A 22,046-nucleotide genomic window follows, 5' to 3' on the forward strand; every position below is an offset into this window, starting at 1 on the left:
AGGTTATTTGTTCTAAAAATATAGCCAAAACTGACTATAGATTCGTCGACTCTGCCATATATTTAGGGGTAAAAATCAATGCCAATGTTGAGAAAATTGTAAGTGAGAATTATCTGCCACTTATTAAGGATATTGAGAAGGAATTAAAAAGAATAGATGTGCTACACCTCTCATTAATAGGAAGGGTAAATGCAGTTAAAATGTCTATGTTCCCTAGAGTTCTCTATTTATTTCGGGCCATCCCTTTAGCAATAGAGGACAGGATCATGAAACAACTTGAATCTATGTTTATCAGATTTGTATGGCAATATGGCAGGGTAAGGCGATCTACAAACTTAATGGCACTGCCCAGAGAAAGGGGTGGGATGGGATTGCCAAATTTAAAGCTATATCATTGGGCCTGCTTGCTAACCCAAATTACTACTCTATTTCAATCTACATCTGTACCTGATATAACACCTGGGTTTGTAGATCAACAATGTCCGCCCCAGATATATAGGATGCTATTGGGTGAAAAGACTATAAATGTATTTCAGTGTGAATTGGAACGAAGCTTTTATAAAAAAACAAGATTGAAGACACTGATTGGCGCATGGAAGGTTTGGAAAGCAATTATGAAAATGTTTAATATCCCGAAAATCTATTCCTATCTGCAACTGTATAACTCATCTCTCTTTCCTCAACTAAAAAATGATAATAATTTGCTGATGTGGAAAAGGCTGGGGCTTAGATCCTTTGGAGATTTAATGGAAGAAGGTGAAATTCTGGGGTTCGAAATCCTGCAGGAAAGATTTGGTATTCCAGACAGTCAATGGCTGGTTTATGGACAAGTTACCAGGGCAATTAAGGCAGTCAGGCCACAGATTTCACATACAGCAGATTTTCCACTGATTGAGGTATTAAATAGAGGTTGTAGGAAGATTAAGATTTTATGTAATTGCTTATTGGACCAAATCCCGGATGATATTGAGAAGGTTGAGTCTAACTGGGCGACAAAATTAGGAGATTCTGATGTTGATCTGGATCTTGCTCTCGTATTGAATAAAAAAATATTCCGGGCATCAAACCTTCGCTCACAACACTACAAGACTATTTTTATTCTTTACCATACACCCGCGAAGATATTTGCCTGGGGTCTAAGCGAAAATGATAATTGTCCCAGATGTAATGAAAGCCAGGCAGACATTATACATATGTTTCCTTCCTGCAAACAGTTGGAAAATGTTAAAAAAGAAATAATGAAATTTATGGAGGGGCTGCTAGGTCAGTCCATCGACCTATCCCCTACCTTAATTTTACTGGGTACAGACTCTAAGTTGGGTTTAGACGAGGCTGAAAGAGATCTAATATTTTTATCTGTAGCTGTACTTAGAATTTTAATTTCTGCGGCGTGGAAAGATACGAACCCCCCATCATTTCAGATGTGGCTCTCGAGATTTCTAGGAATTTATAACATAGAATCCTGCCTCTACGAATATAAAGGCATGAGGCAGCGTAAGGAGGGTATACGCCTATGGGCTCCTGTAACTAATTGGAGAATAGATAGAAATGGGTAAAAATTGTGTTCATCTCCAATTAATTGAAACTGATTTCTAACCCTATTTATCTATTTATTTATTTATTTAGTTTTCTTTTTTTTCTCGTTCCCGCTAACAAGATGTAATTAAAAATGTATGTAAATACATCAAATATTTATCAAATTCTTATCATGTATGTAATAATTGTTGAAATGTGTCCATTTATGTACCATTTTTATCAAAAATAAAAAAATAGGAAAAAAAAATAAAGAAAAAAAAATGGAGTAGTAATACCTGGAGGTATCACTGTCGGTATTGAATCAATAGGTGGTGGGGCAATCTGAAATGTCTGTAAAATTCTCTCAATCTGTATTTCTCTTGGTTCAACAGAAGTAGCAGCCACTGTTGTGCTTGCTGGGTACACTATTATCAGAATTTGTACTGGGGACCACATAAGGTAGAGGACACTCAGTTAACAAAGCATCCAATATTCCAGCCCCTGATTCACTATCGGTTGGAGGCTTTTTGTCATCTATAATTTCCTTCTCCTGAATCTGACTCTTTACCCTTTCGTCCTCCCTTTTCTTGTCTCTTGCTGTCTTTTTCCACAAGCTTAAGGCTTCAGATTGTGCTGCTCTAGATGGTGACTCTATTTCAGAAGACATTTCTCTTAATTTGTCAATAATTTGCAGTTCAAAAGTACCATATTTTGGAAAACTCAAAGGACCCTCTTTCTCAGTAACCTTGCACCATTGGCGAATCCACAAACACTAAAAAAAAACAAATTTGTTAACATAAAATGTGCAGACATTCCATCAGGTGGGGTCTCGTCACCGACCCAAATCGAATTTGTTGATTTACCTCTCAGAAGTGTCTTGAAACCTTTAAACATTTTCATTTATGCAATAATTCAATAAATTTCTGAAGACTTTCAACCAATCTCAATACGGTAATCACACAACCGACCTATCACAGCACGGCACACTCTGATGTCACTTTTTCCCCCTCACAGAGGTTCCCACACCTTAACACTCTTCCGTACACATTCACGCACTTCATACATAGAATCAAGTAACTGTTTGTCCACCAAACGACCGGACAGTCACATATCCGACTGTCTGTCCACCAAACGACCGGACAGTCACATCAGACCATCTACCCATGAACGGCCGGACAGTCATATAACTAATTGATAGGATCCACTCGCTCAAGATCACTCACACACAGGGACCCACAACCTGCGTTGGCCACTCAAATCGCTGTGGTCCGCCCTTGTGCACTAGCTTCCCACACGACTCTATCAAGCTCTCTCACACACGTTCCCTATCACAAATGGGTCATCGACAGCGCTTCACGACTCCTACGATTACTGGTCAGAATATTATAGCACCGGGTGGCTTCTACACACAAATCTTTCCCGGGAACTTAGGCTACTCGTTGAGCCTGACACAAAAACCAAAACAAATCATATGTATTGCTCGGGTTCGGTCCAAAACCACAATCACTCGACTCTCAACCCAACTCGGCAAGATATCACACAATCAAATCATCACTGCAGTCTAACATACTCCATGTAATTGCCTCAACTGGCATTACCGCAACTGGAATTACCGCATCTGGAATTACTGCATACCACAATTAATTAATCCGATTAATTAATCCAATGCAATTACCACAACTACAATTAGCACAATCAGAAATTACCGCAAATGTGCTGCTCGCTCTTAAAACGCCCACCTTCTTCAGTAACTGTGTTCTAACATCGCCTTCTAATAGCGCTTTGCCAGTCTTCAAGTTCTGATGATTAGCAACCACAGGGGCTGTCCACAAACCCCGAACCCGGGACAAATACTAATTATATCAAACAAAAGGCTCAGGGAGAAAGAAAAATTGTTAAAACATCGGAAAAGTATCCATTATAGTAGTCAGAGAAGCCCAATAGTATCAAAAATTATATATTTATTTAATTTCCCATTTGGTAAGAAATTTGTTTTGTTATATAAATAGTCTCATGCAAGAAAAACGCTGGTATACAAAAAAAGCAATACATATAAACCAGACAAGTGGCAACAACAATACATATCACAGAACAAAAAAAGGGAACACCATAAACATAAATACTGTGTCCTTATAATAATTTTAGCCACAGGAAAGCGTTGACGGCGTTTCGACCGATACGTTATTTAACGGTCATCTTCAGGACTCAACAAGTATTCTTGGACAAGAGATCTTCTATATTAAAATATATAAGGCGGTCATTAATTGGCCCTCTTAAGGTTTTTTGAGGATCCCTACATTATGCTATTAAGTAGCAAGGCTCCACCGTGCAGTGATTTATTTTTAGTTCGATATTGAATACCGATGCTGGAGGACCTGAATGTCTATCGGTCTATACCTTATATATTTTAATATAGAAGATCTCTTGTCCAAGAATACTTGTTGAGTCCTGAAGATGACCGTTAAATAACGTATCGGTCGAAACGCCGTCAACGCTTTCCTGTGGCTAAAATTATTATAAGTATGATAACATTAATGCACAATGGCAATGTGGGTGATTAGGAAAAGATGAAAGACAAGTAAGTGGTATATACACTGGAAGAATATATTTAGATACCAGCAACAAAAAATACAGATTTTACATATATAAACAATTTACACATTTATGTACACTTATACAATTTTGAAAACCGTGAATGTGTGTCCCAAGTGAATAATTACCAGCAAAAAAACTAAGCATATTACAACAAAACATAGTGAAAAAGGAGTGACATGAAGTTTCTAATATGGATTTGTTTTTTGCAAAAGAAAGAGGCGACCTATTAATTAATTTCCAAATAAATATTTAAGTTGTCCAATGATGACAACTTATTTTAAAGAACGGTCTGCTTCTTTAGGAGTTGTCGACGACGTTTCGACCTTATGTGGATAAAAGGTCTCTTCAGGACTGACTGTGTGTGGGGCACCTAAAAAAGTGATGTTAAAAATTATATAAATTAAGCGTGTGGACCAACGCATAATTAATTAGTAGAGCAGTCCATGTAGGACGGATGTGTGGGGCGGTTGTGATTTACCTGCTCAACACTAGTAAGGTATGCATCCAATAATGGTGACACCGTGAAATGAGTGAATAAAAGCAACTTACAGAGATCCCAGCCGGGACCTAGTTGTAATAAGGAGGACAGAACGGAGGATTAATATCTAAGGATGTATATAGTGACAAGACATGATCATGTACACGGGTACAGAATTTCAAACTTACCCCTGTAGCGACTAGATGCGGTGTAATTATGAGAAGCCGATTCTCTAACGCTTCCTGGAGTTCGACCAAGGTTCAAAAATACCTGTCGATGTAACCACATAGCTTATAATCGTGTCCGCATTGAGCATTGAGTCTACGCATACCATTAAGATCAAAAACGGTACTGACCTCTGAGCACTTGGTAGTGCTACAGATGAAGCGATTCTTATCACGGACGATGCGGCCAAGATGCAATAGGGCTCAGACAGTACTGGCTCTGCAATTCAATACATCGGACGATATCAATGTCGCTTGGCACGCCCTGCCATCGTGCAGACGCCGGCATTAATTTCGGGATTGTCCGAATTCACAAGTCTAAGTTAAGGTAAGATTGCCCACTATTAGGTCTCTTTCTACCCACGATTGCATTTACAATCCGAGCGCCTGACATTGATTTCTTAAGTAATTCTGTCATGTTTTTGCTTCTCAAGACTTGGAGAAATATAAACCAATACTGATTACGCATTCCTTTCCTAGAAACTTACATCTTTCTGTTGAAATAATTAAACTGCCGATGTGCGATATAAAAATATTATTCTCTTGAAATTGTAGTTACTTTTCAATGGTAAATTACAATAATCGTTTCCAATAACGTGTTCTGTAAATTACAATGTAGCTGAATATTAATGCTAAACGCCGAATTCACACACATTAAAAATAATAAGAATACATTGGCTACCTTCCGGCTAGTCTGCGTTAGAAGAAAACTTGGAACTTATTAAGAAATTTACAGCATTTCTGAGGCTATGGCATGCCCATGCATCTCTATGTTTGGAAGGTATAACAGGTGTACATTTCTTCCTGCTGAATGATGTAATTGTACTAGTTCCCTAGAAAACTTGTGTTTGGATTTATCTTTTCTAAATGTGAAGAGTTATTCTAGAAGGTGGTTTGACTCAGAAACTTTATTACAAAGTAATTATACTCCCTAAACTCAAATGTTAAAAAATCGTAATTGTATTATTTACAGGTAGGAAAGTACGGTAATAAATAACATTAAGTACCTACAGAGTAAGGCTCAAACAAATACTAAGATAAGGGCCGATGGCCAGTGCTGCTTCATGGAAAACCTGTATTTGGGAACGCGCTGCTTTGAAGACTGTTACTGTGAAAATAAAGTTACCCCAAAAAAACATCACAACCCAAGCAGGAAGTGATCGATTTAGGGTGCAAAGTGACTTGCTGCCCCAGGTTTTGGTACGCTTTTTTAAGAGGCAGATGGATATCCAGTGGTCGCTGCCTGTGCTACAGGACACACGGAGTGGGGAAGACCAGAGTTACCTTCTCGAAGTTGAAGTTGTTGTGGGTCTACTGGTTCTGGCTGGCACCCAGAGTAAATACACCATGGGCATCACAAAACTGAAGTTTTTGTATCAATAAACTGGTGCACTCGACTGACAACAGGACCAGGGTAATCCAGAGGTAACACTGGTCTATCAGTAGGAACCCGAATACCAGATTTAAGGATTAGGTTTGAACTATGACTTCAGATGTGACAGTTCTGAAACTCTAAGCACTAGAAGGAAATGTGAAAATTTTCAAAAGTTCCAAAATCAGGATGACCGGCAATGTCTAGGGTGTTAGACCTTTGTCATTGGGATAATCCAGGGATGAAACAAATCTCTGTGCCCTTCTTGAGCAGGAAAATCTGTGGTTTTCACAAATTCATAGAACAGTCGGTAGCAGTGTGTGCTCAGCACACTTGCAGTCATGGAATCATTGAATTCTCAATGCAGGCCCTCTACACGTTGATTCTCCTAAAGGTTTAAGGCTGCTTACATTAGCCTATGAATATCTGAAAATGTTTTTAGTATTAATTTGTTGTTTTTTTTAAAATCTTTTTTTTTAAATGTAGGGAAAATTCTGGTTACAGTCTGGTAGATTGATACATTCTCTTTTCTTTCCCCCTCCCCCACTCGAGACATGCACTCTTTAATGGATTTCACTGAATGATGGAAAATATACAAGTTTTGGTATCCAAAATAATTAGGTTCCAGTTTTAGTAACTGCGTGTAGTATGTCACCATTAATATTGCAGCCCATTAATTTAAAAATATGTTGTTGCACCTGTACCTTAGATCATAAGTGCTCTATAACCTGAAAATGATTAACAGCCTTTTTTAGCGCTTGGGGGCACAGTACGGTCTATCAGGGCTACACCAATCAACTTTAGAGATGTCGGCCAATCCAGGAGTCATTTACTACATTAAATAGGAACCAGTTTCCCAGGAGTTTCTTTTAATGTACTAAAAGCTTGGTGGACATCTGCTGGTGGTATTGATGGCTGCCCACCACATTTGTAACTTTGTTTAGTTTTTCAAAAACCAACCCCCAAAGCGAGAGTATTTTTGAAAAATCAAAAAGAACTAATTATCCCCTCACTCTTGGAATTTCCTCTCGAGGTATAAGTGTCATTATAGTTTTTTTTTCTCTGCCTCACCACCATGTTTTTCCCTGGTGGTGACAGACAGGTAAAAAAAGACATTAAACTGTCCATCGTAAATAGGGTGGATGGTGTAATATCCTTCATCCGAAAGCCACTACACCACTGAGCCATTGGAGGAAGTATTCCATCAGTGGGGGCTCAATTGATTAAATATTTAATGTCAGTGTGGCAGGCAAATTACTCCATCACCCTTGTGATAGAGTAGCCTGACCGCAGACTCTAAATCAGCCCCATAGGGCCCAATTTAGAGACGGGTCGATGGGCTACTCCACCACAAATGTGACAGTTATCCTGTCCACCATATTACAAGTGCCACAGAATGTAATGCACTTGTAATAAGGTGGAAGGGATATCCATCATGTTTGTGAAGGAGTAACCAATGGGGTTTTATGCACTGTGAACCCCATTTACAGAATTGATTATGCTATTATCAATATCCTTATTTTGTGTGTGTGTGCATGCGTATGTGAGACCGTTGATACAGCACAACTAAGAAAAAATATAAAACTACTCTTCATCAATGCCATTGTCTAAATTCCGGTTTTTCTTTTTCAGAAAACAGGAAGAAGAAACATCTGTTGCGGCCATCTTCTGTGAAAAGCTGGAGGATTTGCTGAGTCAATCTGACTATGTGATCTTAGCAGTTACTATGACATCAGAGACAGACAGTATGATTGGGAAAAAGGAATTTGAGCTGATGAAACCATCTGCTACTCTTATTAACATTAGCAGAGGTACGTTGTGTCATTGGGCACTGCACCACACAAGCTAACTACAGAAAATATGGATCTTTTTTATCGGGGACATTACTATCAGTGGTGCAACTGTGCAGTTGCACGGGGGCCCAGGGCTGGCAAGAACGACCAGCTACTGAACTGTGTGTCTTTCTAGGTAGTGCAGTTGTCATTTATTTCACCCACCTGTACCTTTCTTGCCTTCTAATGAGTCAGGCCGTTTCAGTCTGTGAAGATTTGTCTGTTGTATTTTTCACACTGCTGGACACAGCAGCCCAGTTTAACAGGTCACATGTTACGTCTAGATACCTATGAAAGTGGGCTGGCTTCATTATTGGTGCTGCCCGGACCGACAATCATTGTTAGCTTATAACCCCTTTAACCCATTAACTTATTCACTTACTCCCTCCCTACCAGCCTTTAATGGAGCCCCATCTCTCGTTAGCCTCTCTCACACATCTATTTTATAGCAATATTCATCCCAGTGCAGAGTGTCAGAGCGCCTTTGATCACAAACCCATTGTGCAGAGACAAAGAGCAATATAAGCATGTAAATGCATGTATAATACAGGGTGTTAGAGTCACATGGCATTCATCCTAGTAGGCATTTTAGGTTAAGGATGCTTGGTCTGGAGAGCCAATGGGACAGATTTACTAAGTTTCCATGCAGCGCAGCCACTAAAGTTGTTGCACTACATTGCAAGGAAAGGAGAGAGCACAACAGCACCATCTTTATTAAGATAGGGTGCTGTTGCTCTCCTCTTAGGCTAGCACACCTTAGACTGCCTTGGGCCAGTGCCCACACGCTTGCACCATAGTGCAAGGGTGTGTGTGTGTGATATCAAGCTTAGGTTTCATACTGGAAGGGTACCCTTCCAGCACAAAATTCTATGCGCTGACAAAGATTAATACTGTACCACTTTGTATGTGTGCTATACGGCGCAGCACACATGCAAAATTTGGCGAAACAAAATCTTTTCTCCAACTTTTCACCTGCATCAATGAGGTGTCATTTCATGATGCCAATACCTTTTTCCCAAAGTTAGTAGGTTGGAATTAGCTTCATAATCCAAGGGTCGGTGAATGGGAACATCCATGTACCACCCATAGTACTCCTCAGTTATGCAAAGTAGCGCATAGTACTACTGATGGGGAAATACTGGCACTCACCCAGGAGCAAATGAATGAAACTCACCAGACATAGCAGGTTTGCTCAGAAACAGAGTGACATTTATTTTATTGGTACCAAATGCATGCATCATTGCTAATTAGCAAGGATGAAGTCAGGTCTCCTGCCTTAGGGGCTCTCAGACTGCTTCTTCCCAGAGTGACTGGTTTCTGGGTGCTTTATACATTTAGTAATGCCTTGCCAGCTGAAAGGCACCAAGCCACATATGGCTAACAGGGATGTGCAAGATCCTCACCATGCCAATTATAAACAGCTAGATATGGGCAGACCAGAAAGGCTGGTTTGGCACTGTGTAAGCAACTTGCATAACCAGATAAAGAACTATCATGAAGTCAGGGCAAGCAAAGTGACCTCCAAGGGGGTTTAGAATAGCTGTTGAAGCTTGTCCACTCAAGGTCAGATAGGGGGTCTAAGGTATATATATAGGGGGGTTTTACCCAAACATAGTCACTGGGACCTGGGTTCTGTAAGTACTGAGAGGAAGGGGTCCCAGCGTAGATGTGAATAATAATAATAAACAATGTAAAAAAAGATCTATACAAACAATGAATGCAACCACATTGTTTTAATCACAATGGGAGTAGGTATATTGAATATAATATCACTTAATTACATATTCTAATCGGTTGTACAGTGCCCCAAGGGAGGGAGGAAGTGATTGGGTGAGGATAGTGTGATGCATGGATAGTGACGATAAAACCAAATATCAATAATACATTGGTAAATGAATTTCTTTACACAAAGCAAAAGACCAACAGTTCAATACATGAATCACCAATATTACCACATTGATACATCCTGATCTGATAATTATTTTTGAACACAAACACAATGATATGCTAGTATTCAATTCAGACTACTTCCTGTGTGCATTATTATATCAGCAGGCTTGTGATACCGGCAGCATACTCATAATTAAGTGTCCAACAAATATTGTTTGCTCTATGCAATGCATAAGGCTACAGTATCACTTAGTCCCTCAGTTCCCGGACACTTTCTGCAAGTGTCAGTAATTTAAAGGTCCACTGTCGTCTTATTCAGGGGCGGTTTCATGGGCCTGCACTGCGTGGCCTCTTAAGTCTATTTTTCTGCAGGTGCAGACCATCAACTTTCTTCGAGACTGCGTCGTGTACTTCACTCAACAGCATCAGTTGATGTTACGTCCCTCTGACACTTTATGATTGGCCCTAAAGGATCGTAGAAATGGTCTGGTCTGTCCTCTTCTCGACTGCTGTGTTGCGCAGGTCCTCTGGTGACAGATGGTCATCAATTTCTGGTACCGTCTTCTCAGGCGTTGTGTTGCTGCCCTGTATCTTGTCCCCTCAATCCATTCATGGCTTTGGTTCACCGTCTGCGGTCCAGTCCACCTAGAACTAAGAGAAACAGTTTTTATTTTTCTCACAATGGCCATGTCTTCATAGTTGTTTTAGAAGTCTTTGCCCCATTGCAGTCAGTGATAAAAGTCAGAGTGTCAGGCCATTTCAGGCCTGTTCCATCAGTTGCCTTTACTAGTAATCTATTTTTTTATTTATTTTGGAGCTCATTTACTCCTCTGGTCCCAACGTTGAAGGGTGGTATTGGGTATGCATTGTATACTTTATTCCCAAGAACAACCTCTTTAGCATAAATTTAATCACTAAGTGATCTCTTATCGTTTTTTATGCCCTGGTAGACCCCTAACCTTGGAGAGCTGGCTTTCCTGAAGCACTGCACCCCAGTTGCTGCATCTTCTTCCCTGTTGTACACACATCCATTCATTTTGAAAACGTATCCACCCACATCAACAAATATTTCAATCCAATCACCGTGAAGCAAAATACATCTGCGCATTCATCCTCCCTTATGCAATATCAGAGGGTCTCTGCTCCAGTCTTGTAAGGGAAAGGAACATACTGTGTGGGAGCACACTCCCCTAATTATTCGGCTCACATCCATCATCAATCCACCCTCTTTGTTCATCTGGTGTTGCAGACCATTGTTATTCCTTTACATTAGCTTGCAACAATTGTGTAGGCTTCACATTGTATTACCGCTATCCTGGTGTATAATAGTATTGCTTTTAACAAGATCCGTACTAAAGGAGCATTTTTAATAAGTTGCCCTGCTTCTGTTATGAATCCATGATACTTCCACAACTGGCCACAGATAAGAACTGCAAAGCATAATGTGAGTCGTGTAAATGTTAACAGTTTTACCCCTGACTAGTATTCATGCTTTTGTTACAGCATACAGCTTATCTTACAGGGTAGATGTTTCAAGTGGCAGCGCTGCACTTTCAACTTTGTTGTCTGCTATTGATATGGCACACCCTGCTCTGTATTTAGTGTCTTATCAGTCTGCTGAGGAAACCATCAGTGTACCACTCATGTAATCTGTCTTTCCTAATAGTGTCTAATCTTGGTGTGGTGCCATTTTCTACAATATCAACACCAACTTACTTAGGGGTCTCATCTGTCTCTACGAGAAGGGATCTCATCAGAATAACCTTTTGCAGGTAATACTTTTGCCAAATTAACAGGTGGGCATCTTATTATGACATTACAATTAGACAACATGGTGCCATCATAACCTGTGTGCCTGCCAGCAGAAAATGGTGTTTCGATCCAGACAACAAAAACCATACCAAATGCAGCCGCACCAAATGTGGCACCTAGACAATACTAGTATAGTCCAACACAATGAGAGCTGTCCTTTCCACCATCACAGCTGCTGACCCCCAATCAATGCAGAAAGCAAAGTCACATAGTTGTGTCACACAGGGCTTTCTTTTCCAGCTCTGTCAGCACACCATTGGCAACACCACCATTTGCAATGTAATTTTGCTCTGGAACAGAGATGGAAAGGCAGTTTATAGTCAGGTAGTCCCCATGATGGCGCAGTACACAATGTCTCTTTCAATTTCTTGAAACAGTTTGCAAGTTCATTAGTCATAGCATCTGCATTTAGGGACCCATTGGTGGCAGCAGTTCCTTATCCCCAGGAAGGACATCATTCCTTTCTTGGTGGGCAGGAGCTGAATGCCCTGAAACTATTTTATTCTGTCAGGTGGCATGCGGCGTGTACCTTGGAATATCACAAAACCCAGGTAAGTCGGAACAGGGATGGGAGCACACTGCTTCACCTCCCAGCAAGGTTCGACCATGGCATTGTGGTAAATGCAGTTGTGGTTACTTGCTTGCTTCATGAGTGTTCGAGTGTTTCGCCACAGTTGGCGCAGATAGTGTTGATCTCTAGACAGGTGTTTCTGGTTCTTTAACCGTCATCAGTAGAGATTACAGTCTTTGAAATTTGGGGTTTGCTGAGTAGGCTGCCGACATCTTTCTCAGGTCAGGTACCTCTCGCAGGCATGTGGGTGCTTCATCCACGAGCTCGTCAGCTCAATAACTCACGGGAGTACTATTAAACAGGAACAGGGGTGGGAGCACACCGCTTCACCTCCCAGCAAGGTAAGTCACCTTTTTTTGGCAGCACTGGTATTTTTGCAAGGAGGTAGATCAGCTGTTCTCCAGTGTCTTTTTCACAGGCTTTCACAGGTCTCAAGTGATGAAGATGTCACAAGGAGGTCATCATCATACTGCAAGACGATGCTACCACCTTCAATATATAGGTGGTCCGAGTCTCTCTTTACTGCCTGCGCAATGACATTGGAACTCACAGGGAACGAAGTGTACTGGGTGTCTTTTAGCGCGACGGAAAAGAGACTTTCACTCTGTTTTGACCATCCTCCTTTTTCTATTTTAATTATTTTAAATATCACTTTATGGGGAGGGTATTTTTTCAAATCTCTTGGTTCCCTAGTTCTAGAACCTTATTGTTCGTGATCTGTACAGCCCTCTCATATTCATGAAACTGCACTCTAACAGCATCATTCATCATCTCTCAACACATCCATAAGTGCGCTACAGTGGGTGCATACAGAGAATCCTTACTGAAGCTGCAAGCAGTAAGTGCCATGTTCTAACCTATCCTTAGGTATTTGTGAGTAAATTCCATTATTCAGAAAATATACTGCTGCAAAAATGTGTTTCCAGAGAGGCCATATTCATTTATATTAAAATTGTGAAATGTATCCCTTTATCTCCCACCTTAGTGGAAACATCTCCTACCTTAGTGAAAACATGACCTTCTCCTTGGGTGTGTCTGATACCTTCATCCTGAAACACTGTGCAACAATAACACTGATACCCTATTCTTATGAACTCTCTGGTATCTACGCTGTGTCTCTTGATAATGTTATTCAGTAGGATAAACCCCGCCCTGCATATCTCCTACATTGGAAGTATTACTACAAGGGATATAGAATAAATGTACAATTTGCATTTACACAATTATATATGTTCATGTATGCATCAGGAAATGCTGTGATGCTTTCATAATCTAATGTAGGTCTCTAAATGTTGAAATGGCACTCACTTTTTTTAAGATACTTTAAAAGTTCTGACTTATTTTATTTCTACAAATACTTCTTTTAGCTTGCACTAGAGAGTGTTTGCATGTGACTCTCTGAAATCATTAAGATAAAATAAGTTTTATCAGTGATCTGCTAACAAAACGTGTTTAAATTTAAGACTGTCACAGTAGCTAACTTCAAATTAAAAAATGCTCAAAGCTCACTGTGCGTTGCCATTTTTTAGCTGTGCTAGTTAGTGCTAAATACAGAACTTGGCCTCTGACCCTTAAACCTGTTGTCCCTTGTCTGAGCAAGGTTACCCCCATGTGGCCATCGCAATTCAAAGTAACTCTCCAGAAGCAGGACTGAGGGTGCCTCCCTGCCTCCGTGCTGATGTTTTAAAAGTAGGATGTAACTTTTGCTGTTTTATTCTTTATTCTTGTGCACTGTGCTTTCTAGCACCTAAAGAACTGGCTCAAAATGTTAGTTTTCAGAATGCCATAATGCCCTCAGAACTTTTCAGAATGCCATAATGCGCTCAGAACTCCTAAGGTGTGCAATGTAATTCACATGTCTCTAGAGCTTCTCTTTTTCCATAACTTTTAATAGCCTTTGTATTTGAGACTGCAGACATTAGACCATACTAGAAATCATATTTTAAGTTTGTTACTAAGATACAGTAAAATTGGCATTACTAGAGAAACTAATATTCACCCTTTCAATTTGGGGCACAACATATTTAACCATTTAGACATTGAAATCTTAATGCTCACCTTGCACATGTTGATTTTTTTTACATTGCTATGTTATTTATTTTTCACAGTAGGGTTATTAGACATTATAAAGATCACAAAAATGCAAAAACGATTTTAGTGCAATGATTTTAATAATATTTTACATGTAGCCATTACTGAATAATATTTACTAACTCTTTGGTTGTTTCTACGTATGAAAAGTAAGTTTTATTCCTTTAATTTTGTCTTTAAATGCATTTATTTATAACACTTACAAAATGTCTGTTTCACCCTTTAGAAATAAGTAATTATTTACCATCAGATCCACAAATGTACTTTTTAGGAAAGAAAAAGGAAAGAAAGTTCCTACTTTCATTCCTTTTCTTTTATCCAAAATTATGAAACTATATATCTAATTTTCAAGACTAGGTGTGTTTAATGCATATGCTTTTATTTGCCCTTTCATACTAATTTATAATCTAGTTGCCACCGTTTCTTTCTTGTAGCTTGTGCCTGGGTAGGCCCTGTCTTATTTATCTAGTTGTGTTTTATGACCGGCAGCTGTCGGCTTCTACACTTTTTCAGGAGAGACGGCATTGTGTTCTAGGACACATAAATCCTGTCTGACAATTAATGACACAGGGCCTCTATGATGTTATCTGTTCCTAAAATCAAAATGTATATTTTGGACTGCTATTTAAAGAAAAGTCTCTCAGCTGTCCAAATGACAGCAATGTGCTGTATTCTAATGTCCCCACAAAACCCTAAAAAGAGCGATAAACCACTCATTACCTCCCTCTGTTCACACGTGTCCCTTCCGACAGACAGTTTGAGCAGTGAGCTCAGTTCATTCTATTGAAACCCAGGCATTCCAAGCCATTCAAAATCTATTGCTTGCAGTGTGATAAAAGGGAGGACGCTTTTATTTTAGAAGTTCACACCTACAGCAGCCACTAATTACTCATATAATGTGAATGCCTTTTAATATTTCATATCATGTATCTAAGGAGAGTCAAATCTATGCCACACCAATGATAAATTCAGCTTACGCTATTGACATATTGAGTTTACTTGAAATTTCATTATAAAGTGGTATTTCAAAGTGTAGCAGACTTATTGATCCATAGGCCTCTCACCCTTGGCACAGGTTTTTGGGGCTGAGCAATATTCAGCAAAAAGGTTTACATAGAATGATTCCACTATGAAATTCTTGTATCGTTCCATCAAAGTTCAATGTATTCATTTCATCTTGATATGTTTTTAATCACATATTCCAAACGATATTTTAATTTTGAACGTGTTTATAGAATTGCAATGCATTTCGGTGCCCCATGCACCTTCATCAGGGAAAATCTAGAATATACAAATAAACATACTTAATAAGGAGTCCTATGTCAGTCCCAGTGCATATTAACCGTAATCATTTACGCGCGGCTGCTTATCGTTTGTTAGTTGCTGTTTGGATTCTCGAATTCCCTTGCTTAAGTTTCAACTCTCGCAAGCGCGGGGTTCGTGGTTAAACAGGTGATGATATTGCAGTTTATTTTACCCATTCTACTCATAAGAGTTCGATCGCCGTGATCGCGCTTGGATTGTTTACAGGAAAATGCCTCATTATTGGCCGCCTGCCGGCTTGCTAAGCGTCCTCAACTAAAGCTCTTTTCCTATGCTTTATTAATCATACCTCGCGGGTGCTGACCTCACCGCCCATGCGCGTAATGCGCTCAGCGTAAATACCCGGCTCACGCTAGTTCTGTAAAACACATCGAACGAATATCGTGAGGAGAAAAGACGCCGCGCTACCAGTACCCGCGAGAGTTGAAACTTAAGCAAGGGAATTTGAGAATCCAAACAGCAACTAACAAACGATAAGCAGCCGCGCGTAAATGATTAAGGTTAATATGCACTGGGACTGACATAGGACTCCTTATTAAGTATGTTTATTTGTATATTCTAGATTTTCCCTGATGAAGGTTCATGGAGCACCGAAATGCATTGGAATTCTATAAACACGTTCAAAATGAAAATATCGTTTGGAATATGTGATTAAAAACATATCAAGATGAAATGAATAAATTGAACTTTGATGGAACGATACACGAATTTCATAGTGAAATCATTCTATGTAAACCTTTTTGCTGAATATTGCTCAGCCCCAAAAACCTGTGCCAAGGGTGAGAGGCCTATGGATCAATTAGTCTGCTACACTTTGAAGTATCAGTTACACTCCTGGAGGGGAGTGATACCCTCAAGCACGGACTAAGTATAATTAAACATTAGGCGGTGCACATCCCGAAACCTTGTGCTATTATAAAGTGGTATGCCATTAGAGTCCTGCAACATTTTGCACAGGGGCCTTTTGAAACCCTAGGCTTGTGTGCTCATTTTACTGATTCTTTGACTTGGCATATGAAACTACTTTGCCAAGCTCTGAATTCCTATTTGTGTACATATAAGTTACCACTGAGATGCTAGGTAGGTGATAGGCACTACTAACAAAAGGTTGGGCATCTATGTTTAATTTTTGTTATGTTCTAGTTGTGTAAAACACACATTTGTTTTTCTCTGTGGGGCCTACTTTTTTTTCCTATTGAGTGCCTCTTTCTAGGTAAATTAGTTTTAACATTATTATGTTAAAATTATAATGTTTTGTATTTTATAGCTCTACCTATCCACAAGGTATCAGAGCACTTTTATTTGTTATAAGATAAAATTTTCAAGAGGTACATAAATGATACGTGCGCTATATAAGTCGCAATACATACATAAAACATGAATAATCCTCATTACATAATTTATGTACATAAACAAACACAAAATATCTTCTCTGAAACATAAGACAATGTATGCAAAGAGTTTATACTCTTTTATTCTGCCTTGTGTTTTAATTCTAATTTTTACAATTTTAGGAATATAATAATTGAAGTTTCACATCTCTATACTTTGTTGCATCTACACTTTCCATAGTAGCACGCAACTCCTCAACATATTTTATAAAAGTTATATTCTTACCTTTATTTGCAGGGCAATCTGGTAATGATATGTTTTGAACTTTTCTCTCCTGCCAGTTTTTAAACAACTTTCTAGTGGGCTTACCATGATTTTCTCCAAGATCCACTTTCATGAAATGTGTTTTTTTACTCACAATGTGCACTTACAAAGATAAATACAAAAGGTCTCCAACAAAGGAACAGTTGTTAGGTAGTGGATAGAATGTGTTAAAAAGAGGAAAATCAACAGTTATGGACGAGCCAGAGACATTACATGAAACCATTTTACTTATTTATTTCTCTATTGTTCATATAATTCAAAGAAAACATTTCAAGGAATCAAGATTAATACACTATTTAAATGCAGTAATTCATCCATGACATACTACGCAATTTCAAAATCATTTCCCTGTGTTCCGGTGCAACCTGCAAATAAGAAGCTCCACTCACTATATTCTGGGAGGGTTTCTTTCTCTGGGGAAAATAAATACCCCATCCTAGCTCAAGCGCTCCTGCAGTGGTTTTTATAAGACCTCCGAAGGGTCTAGCCATTTGTCAATTTTTTTTTACATAAAGTAACATAGTTACTTATCAGTCCCTACTTCTTATATGTGTAGGTACACAAAAATGATTCTCTAACCCAGGCACTCCTGCAGGGTATGCCACATATCAATTAATGTATTGATGCAGAGAATATCTACAGTCCCCTTTTTAGTTTAAATGCCAGTTAATGCCCCTTTTTATTAATATTATGTGTTAAATACGCATTTGAAAGACTGAAAGGTCACTTGCAGCAAGGGAAGTTAGTTATTTAGCTTACAGCTCACTTACCGACTAATGACATCACAGTCTTCCAATGTCCCACTTTTTCTGACACCATTCTGATGGGGAAATACTGGCACTCTCCCAGGAGCAAATGATTGAAACTCACCAGACATAGCAGGTTTGCTAAGAAACAGAGCAAAATTTATTTTATTAGAAGCAAATGCATGCATCATTGCTAATTAGCAAGGAAGAAGTCCGGTCTCCTGCCTTATGGGCTTCCAGACTGCTTCTTCCCAGATTGACTGGTTTCTGGGTGCTATATACGGTTAGTAATGCCATGTCAGCGGAACAAGAATAAGGCACCAAGCCAAATATGGCTAACAGGATGTGCAAGATCTGCACCATGCCAATTATAAACAGCTAGATATGGGCAGACCAGAAAGGCCGTCTCAGCACTGTGTAAACAACGTGCACGACCAGATAACGAACTATCATGAAGTCAGCACAAGCAAAGTGGCCTCTGAGGGCGTTTAAAATAGTTGTTGAAGCTTGTCCAGTCAAGGTCAGATAGGGGGTCTAAGCATGATATCTCTGAAGTGCATACACATGGATTTATATGGACATATATATATATATTTTTCAACAGCTACCTTGTGTTACTTTAGGGCTACTGTCCAATGCAATTCAAGATTCTTACTGGAAAGTAAAGTCCAAAACAACACTTTACTCCAAGTTTGTGTCAAGTGCAAAGTGTTATTAAATCTGGCCCGTAAACTCAGGTTTTGAAACATAACACAATCATTGGGGATATCATAGTAATCAAATTGTATTACTACCTAAAGGAACCCTCTTGGCAACCCTAGTATAACGAAAGATTGAGGAAAAAAGCAATAAGGTTTTATACCTCTACCTTGCATGCAGAGTTTTGATGTTCATAGCTGAATGTACTATATTAAAAGGATTTTAACTTATGAACTCCAAATAACTAGAGAATCTCTGTAACAAAAGCAGTAAGCCACATAAAATACAAGTGTGTGCTCTGCATGTTATACATTGTGCTTTGCAGCAGGATCATTAATCCTCTATGCTGCTTTATCATCAGTCAAAACTGTTACTAGACAAATCACAGATCTCGCCATCAAGTGCATTAACCTCCAGAGCTATTATGCTGTGGTAATTATATCTTTTAAAATAAAAGGCATATAAATTTCTGCAGGCTGCTCACATCTCGCAACAGCCTTTAGGCGTGGCGCGTAGTGCAGCGACATCAGTTGCGCCTCCCTCATGCCAGCTCTTTGTGAAACTGTCTCCTGCGTACAGCCTGCCTCCTAACTGCCTTGTGCACATTCCTCTGAGAGGTCAGTGACAACTCGTATGTGACGAAAGGTGGCCAATTAAAAAGTTGAATAACATACTCTCTGAAAAATGTGCAATTCAGATGTTTCTGTTTTAGAAATAAAAACACAACTAATACTCCGAAGAATATCACATCTCCATCTACCCTTGCCTTAGAACGTACTTTAGTGAACTATATTATCATTGAAGAAAGCGGTAGCATCTTTTAATGTGTATATCAAAGCAATAAATACAGGGAAACAAAATGTCTGTTTTTTATGTACTTTCCTTTTAATGTGAGGTGTATTTTGGGGAGATGTCACTGTGATTAACATCTTTCTACTTTAAGCCTGAAGGATTTTGTGTTCACTGTTACTTTTTCCTCTTTTAATAACAACAAAAAAAGCGTATTTTATAGTTACAATGTAACTATATATGCATATTAAAATGCATACATTCCAAACAAATAGACAATAATTAAGTTCCATACATGTGAGACAAAATCTACTTTTGAAACTAACTTTGTCCCTATCTATATGGCTAACGTTAAATGAGGCTTTAAAGAAGACATAATATAAATAAAAACATTCATTGGAATTGTTAGACTGTTGTACAAACCAATAAGGACCTAAGTATGTAGAAATGGTTTAATTTCTAGAAGTTTTTATGTCCGCGAGGCAACTTTCCTGGATATATCCACTGAGGCACCTTCTATTGATATCTGCTTTCATCATTCTATTTCTAGTGGTGATTTAATCTCTTGCTGTAAATTTACGAAACGATGATAGAATCAAAAGAATAAAATCTACATGGAAAAGAGTACCACAAATCATTATGTTCCCGAATCGTAGCGTGTTCTATGCACTTAAGTTGCCCTTGAGTCCATAAAATATGCTATTTGCAAAAGAACAGGTCTGGATTGCAAAGATTTTAGTCTGGGTGAGAGTACCTTACTCCTGTAATACCCCTGGCTTACGCCTTTAGTATTAAGCCAAGAGCAATACAAAGGTAAGTCACTACAAAATCAAAGTGAACAATCTCAATCCTGATTGATGAAATCTTGATTGGTGGGGTTTGACATCCATGAGATACACTTGAGCAAACAAAACTTCTGCCATTATGGACGACTCATTGCATTTGTAAGTTCGTGCTTTGTGAAGGAATATATTTACTTTAATGGGGGCCACCCTGCAAAATTTGTTGATCACTCACAAATATATATACGATATAGGTATGCACTCCCACTGACCATGCACACAACCTCGGCATCAACCTTTGCAGCCAACTCAACATGAAATGACAAGTCAAGGCAGTCCCCTCCTCCTGCTGCTACACTCTCGGCTGACTCTGCAGAATCTTCAGATAGATTCCTCTGAACACCAGAAAGACCGTCACTCAGGCCCTCGTCACCAGCCGCCTCAACTACGGCATCTTCCCTCGAGACCGCTGCGCTCCTCCTCACTAGCCCTTGTACACGTCCCCCGTGTTTGTCATGCCCACTGTGGGGTCCGCTCTTTCTCCTGCACTGCCGCGAAAGCTTGGAACAGCCTCCCCCTCCGCACATCCCCTCACAGGAGACTTCAGAAAGAGACTCAACACCTGGCTCTTCTAGGCAGATGCAGCAGCCTCAGCACCTAGATACCCCTAGGGGCGACAGCACCACACTTTACAAATAATGATTGATTGATATTCACAAACTCCGTGAAGAATTTTCCAATCTGGAAGTCCAGTATTTTAGATCCCTTCAAAGGCATGGGTAAGTGGGTTATCAGAGCAGGAATGGGGATGGAACACCCCCATATTCAATGGAGATGTAAGGGAAGAAGGTTCTCCATGGGGAACATATTTTCATAGTGGACAAAATATTTTACAGTTGTCACATTTAGGCTTACAGAATTTTCCTCCTAAAAATACTCTGCCAATGTAAATGTTACCCATTGGAGTACTCCTCGAAATCTGTGATTGTAGTGGATTTGCTGTAGTTCTGCTAGTTTCTTCTGTGTATCCAAGAAAATGTCTGAAACTTACTCCAAATCTAGTAGTCCAATATTATTATTATTATTAGCATTATTATTGTGGTTGATATTATTATTTTATTGTTAATAATTATTGAAAAGTATTTTAACAGCAACAATTTACGCCTTCTTCACCCTTGGAAATGTTAATTGGGCTCCAATTATGTCTGCCTGTTTGTGAGTAAAGGGCTTGATGTACAAAGCATTTTGTGTTTGTATGGTGGACTGAGATCATAAATCCTGTATACACGTGAAAAAAACCATTGGTTATAGTGAATTACAAATACCATTAAGAATAACATTAATTAAAATTTGCAAACCAGAAAATCCCACATGTAATGTGTAATATACTAAAACAATGACTCCACCCCTGTCTGTTACGAGCTGTGAAAGGGTGGCATGGCTGAGACTATATGCCATGATTGACGTGAAGCCCTGGAGCTGCAGGGCTTCAGGCTGATGCGCCTGGGGCTAACTGTATTGTTACATCTTTAGGAGGTGGAGTTCAGCCCACAAGCCAATGGGTTTTCCATGGTGATGACATCACAGGCTTCAGGGCTGTATGAAGCATCAGTCTGGCAAACTTAGTAATAGCTGAGACGGGTGCACGCGGCATCCGTGCCTAACAGAGTG

At 39.3% G+C, this 22,046-nt stretch overlaps 1 protein-coding gene across 4 annotated transcripts in view; it reads left to right on the top strand.

Moving 5' to 3' along the window:
- LOC144829078 (putative 2-ketogluconate reductase) overlaps positions 1-22,046 on the top strand; it is a 398,272-nt gene that overhangs the window by 296,120 nt on the left and 80,106 nt on the right. For all 4 annotated transcript variants that reach the window (XM_078687848.1, XM_078687847.1, XM_078687849.1 and 1 more), the window contains one exon: positions 7,817-7,995. In XM_078687848.1, coding sequence (XP_078543974.1) covers positions 7,817-7,995 — 179 coding nt within the window. The remainder of the gene's footprint in view (positions 1-7,816; positions 7,996-22,046) is intronic.

This window comes from Lissotriton helveticus, chromosome 4_1 (genome assembly GCF_964261635.1).
Source record: "Lissotriton helveticus chromosome 4_1, aLisHel1.1, whole genome shotgun sequence".
NCBI lineage: Eukaryota > Metazoa > Chordata > Amphibia > Caudata > Salamandridae > Lissotriton > Lissotriton helveticus.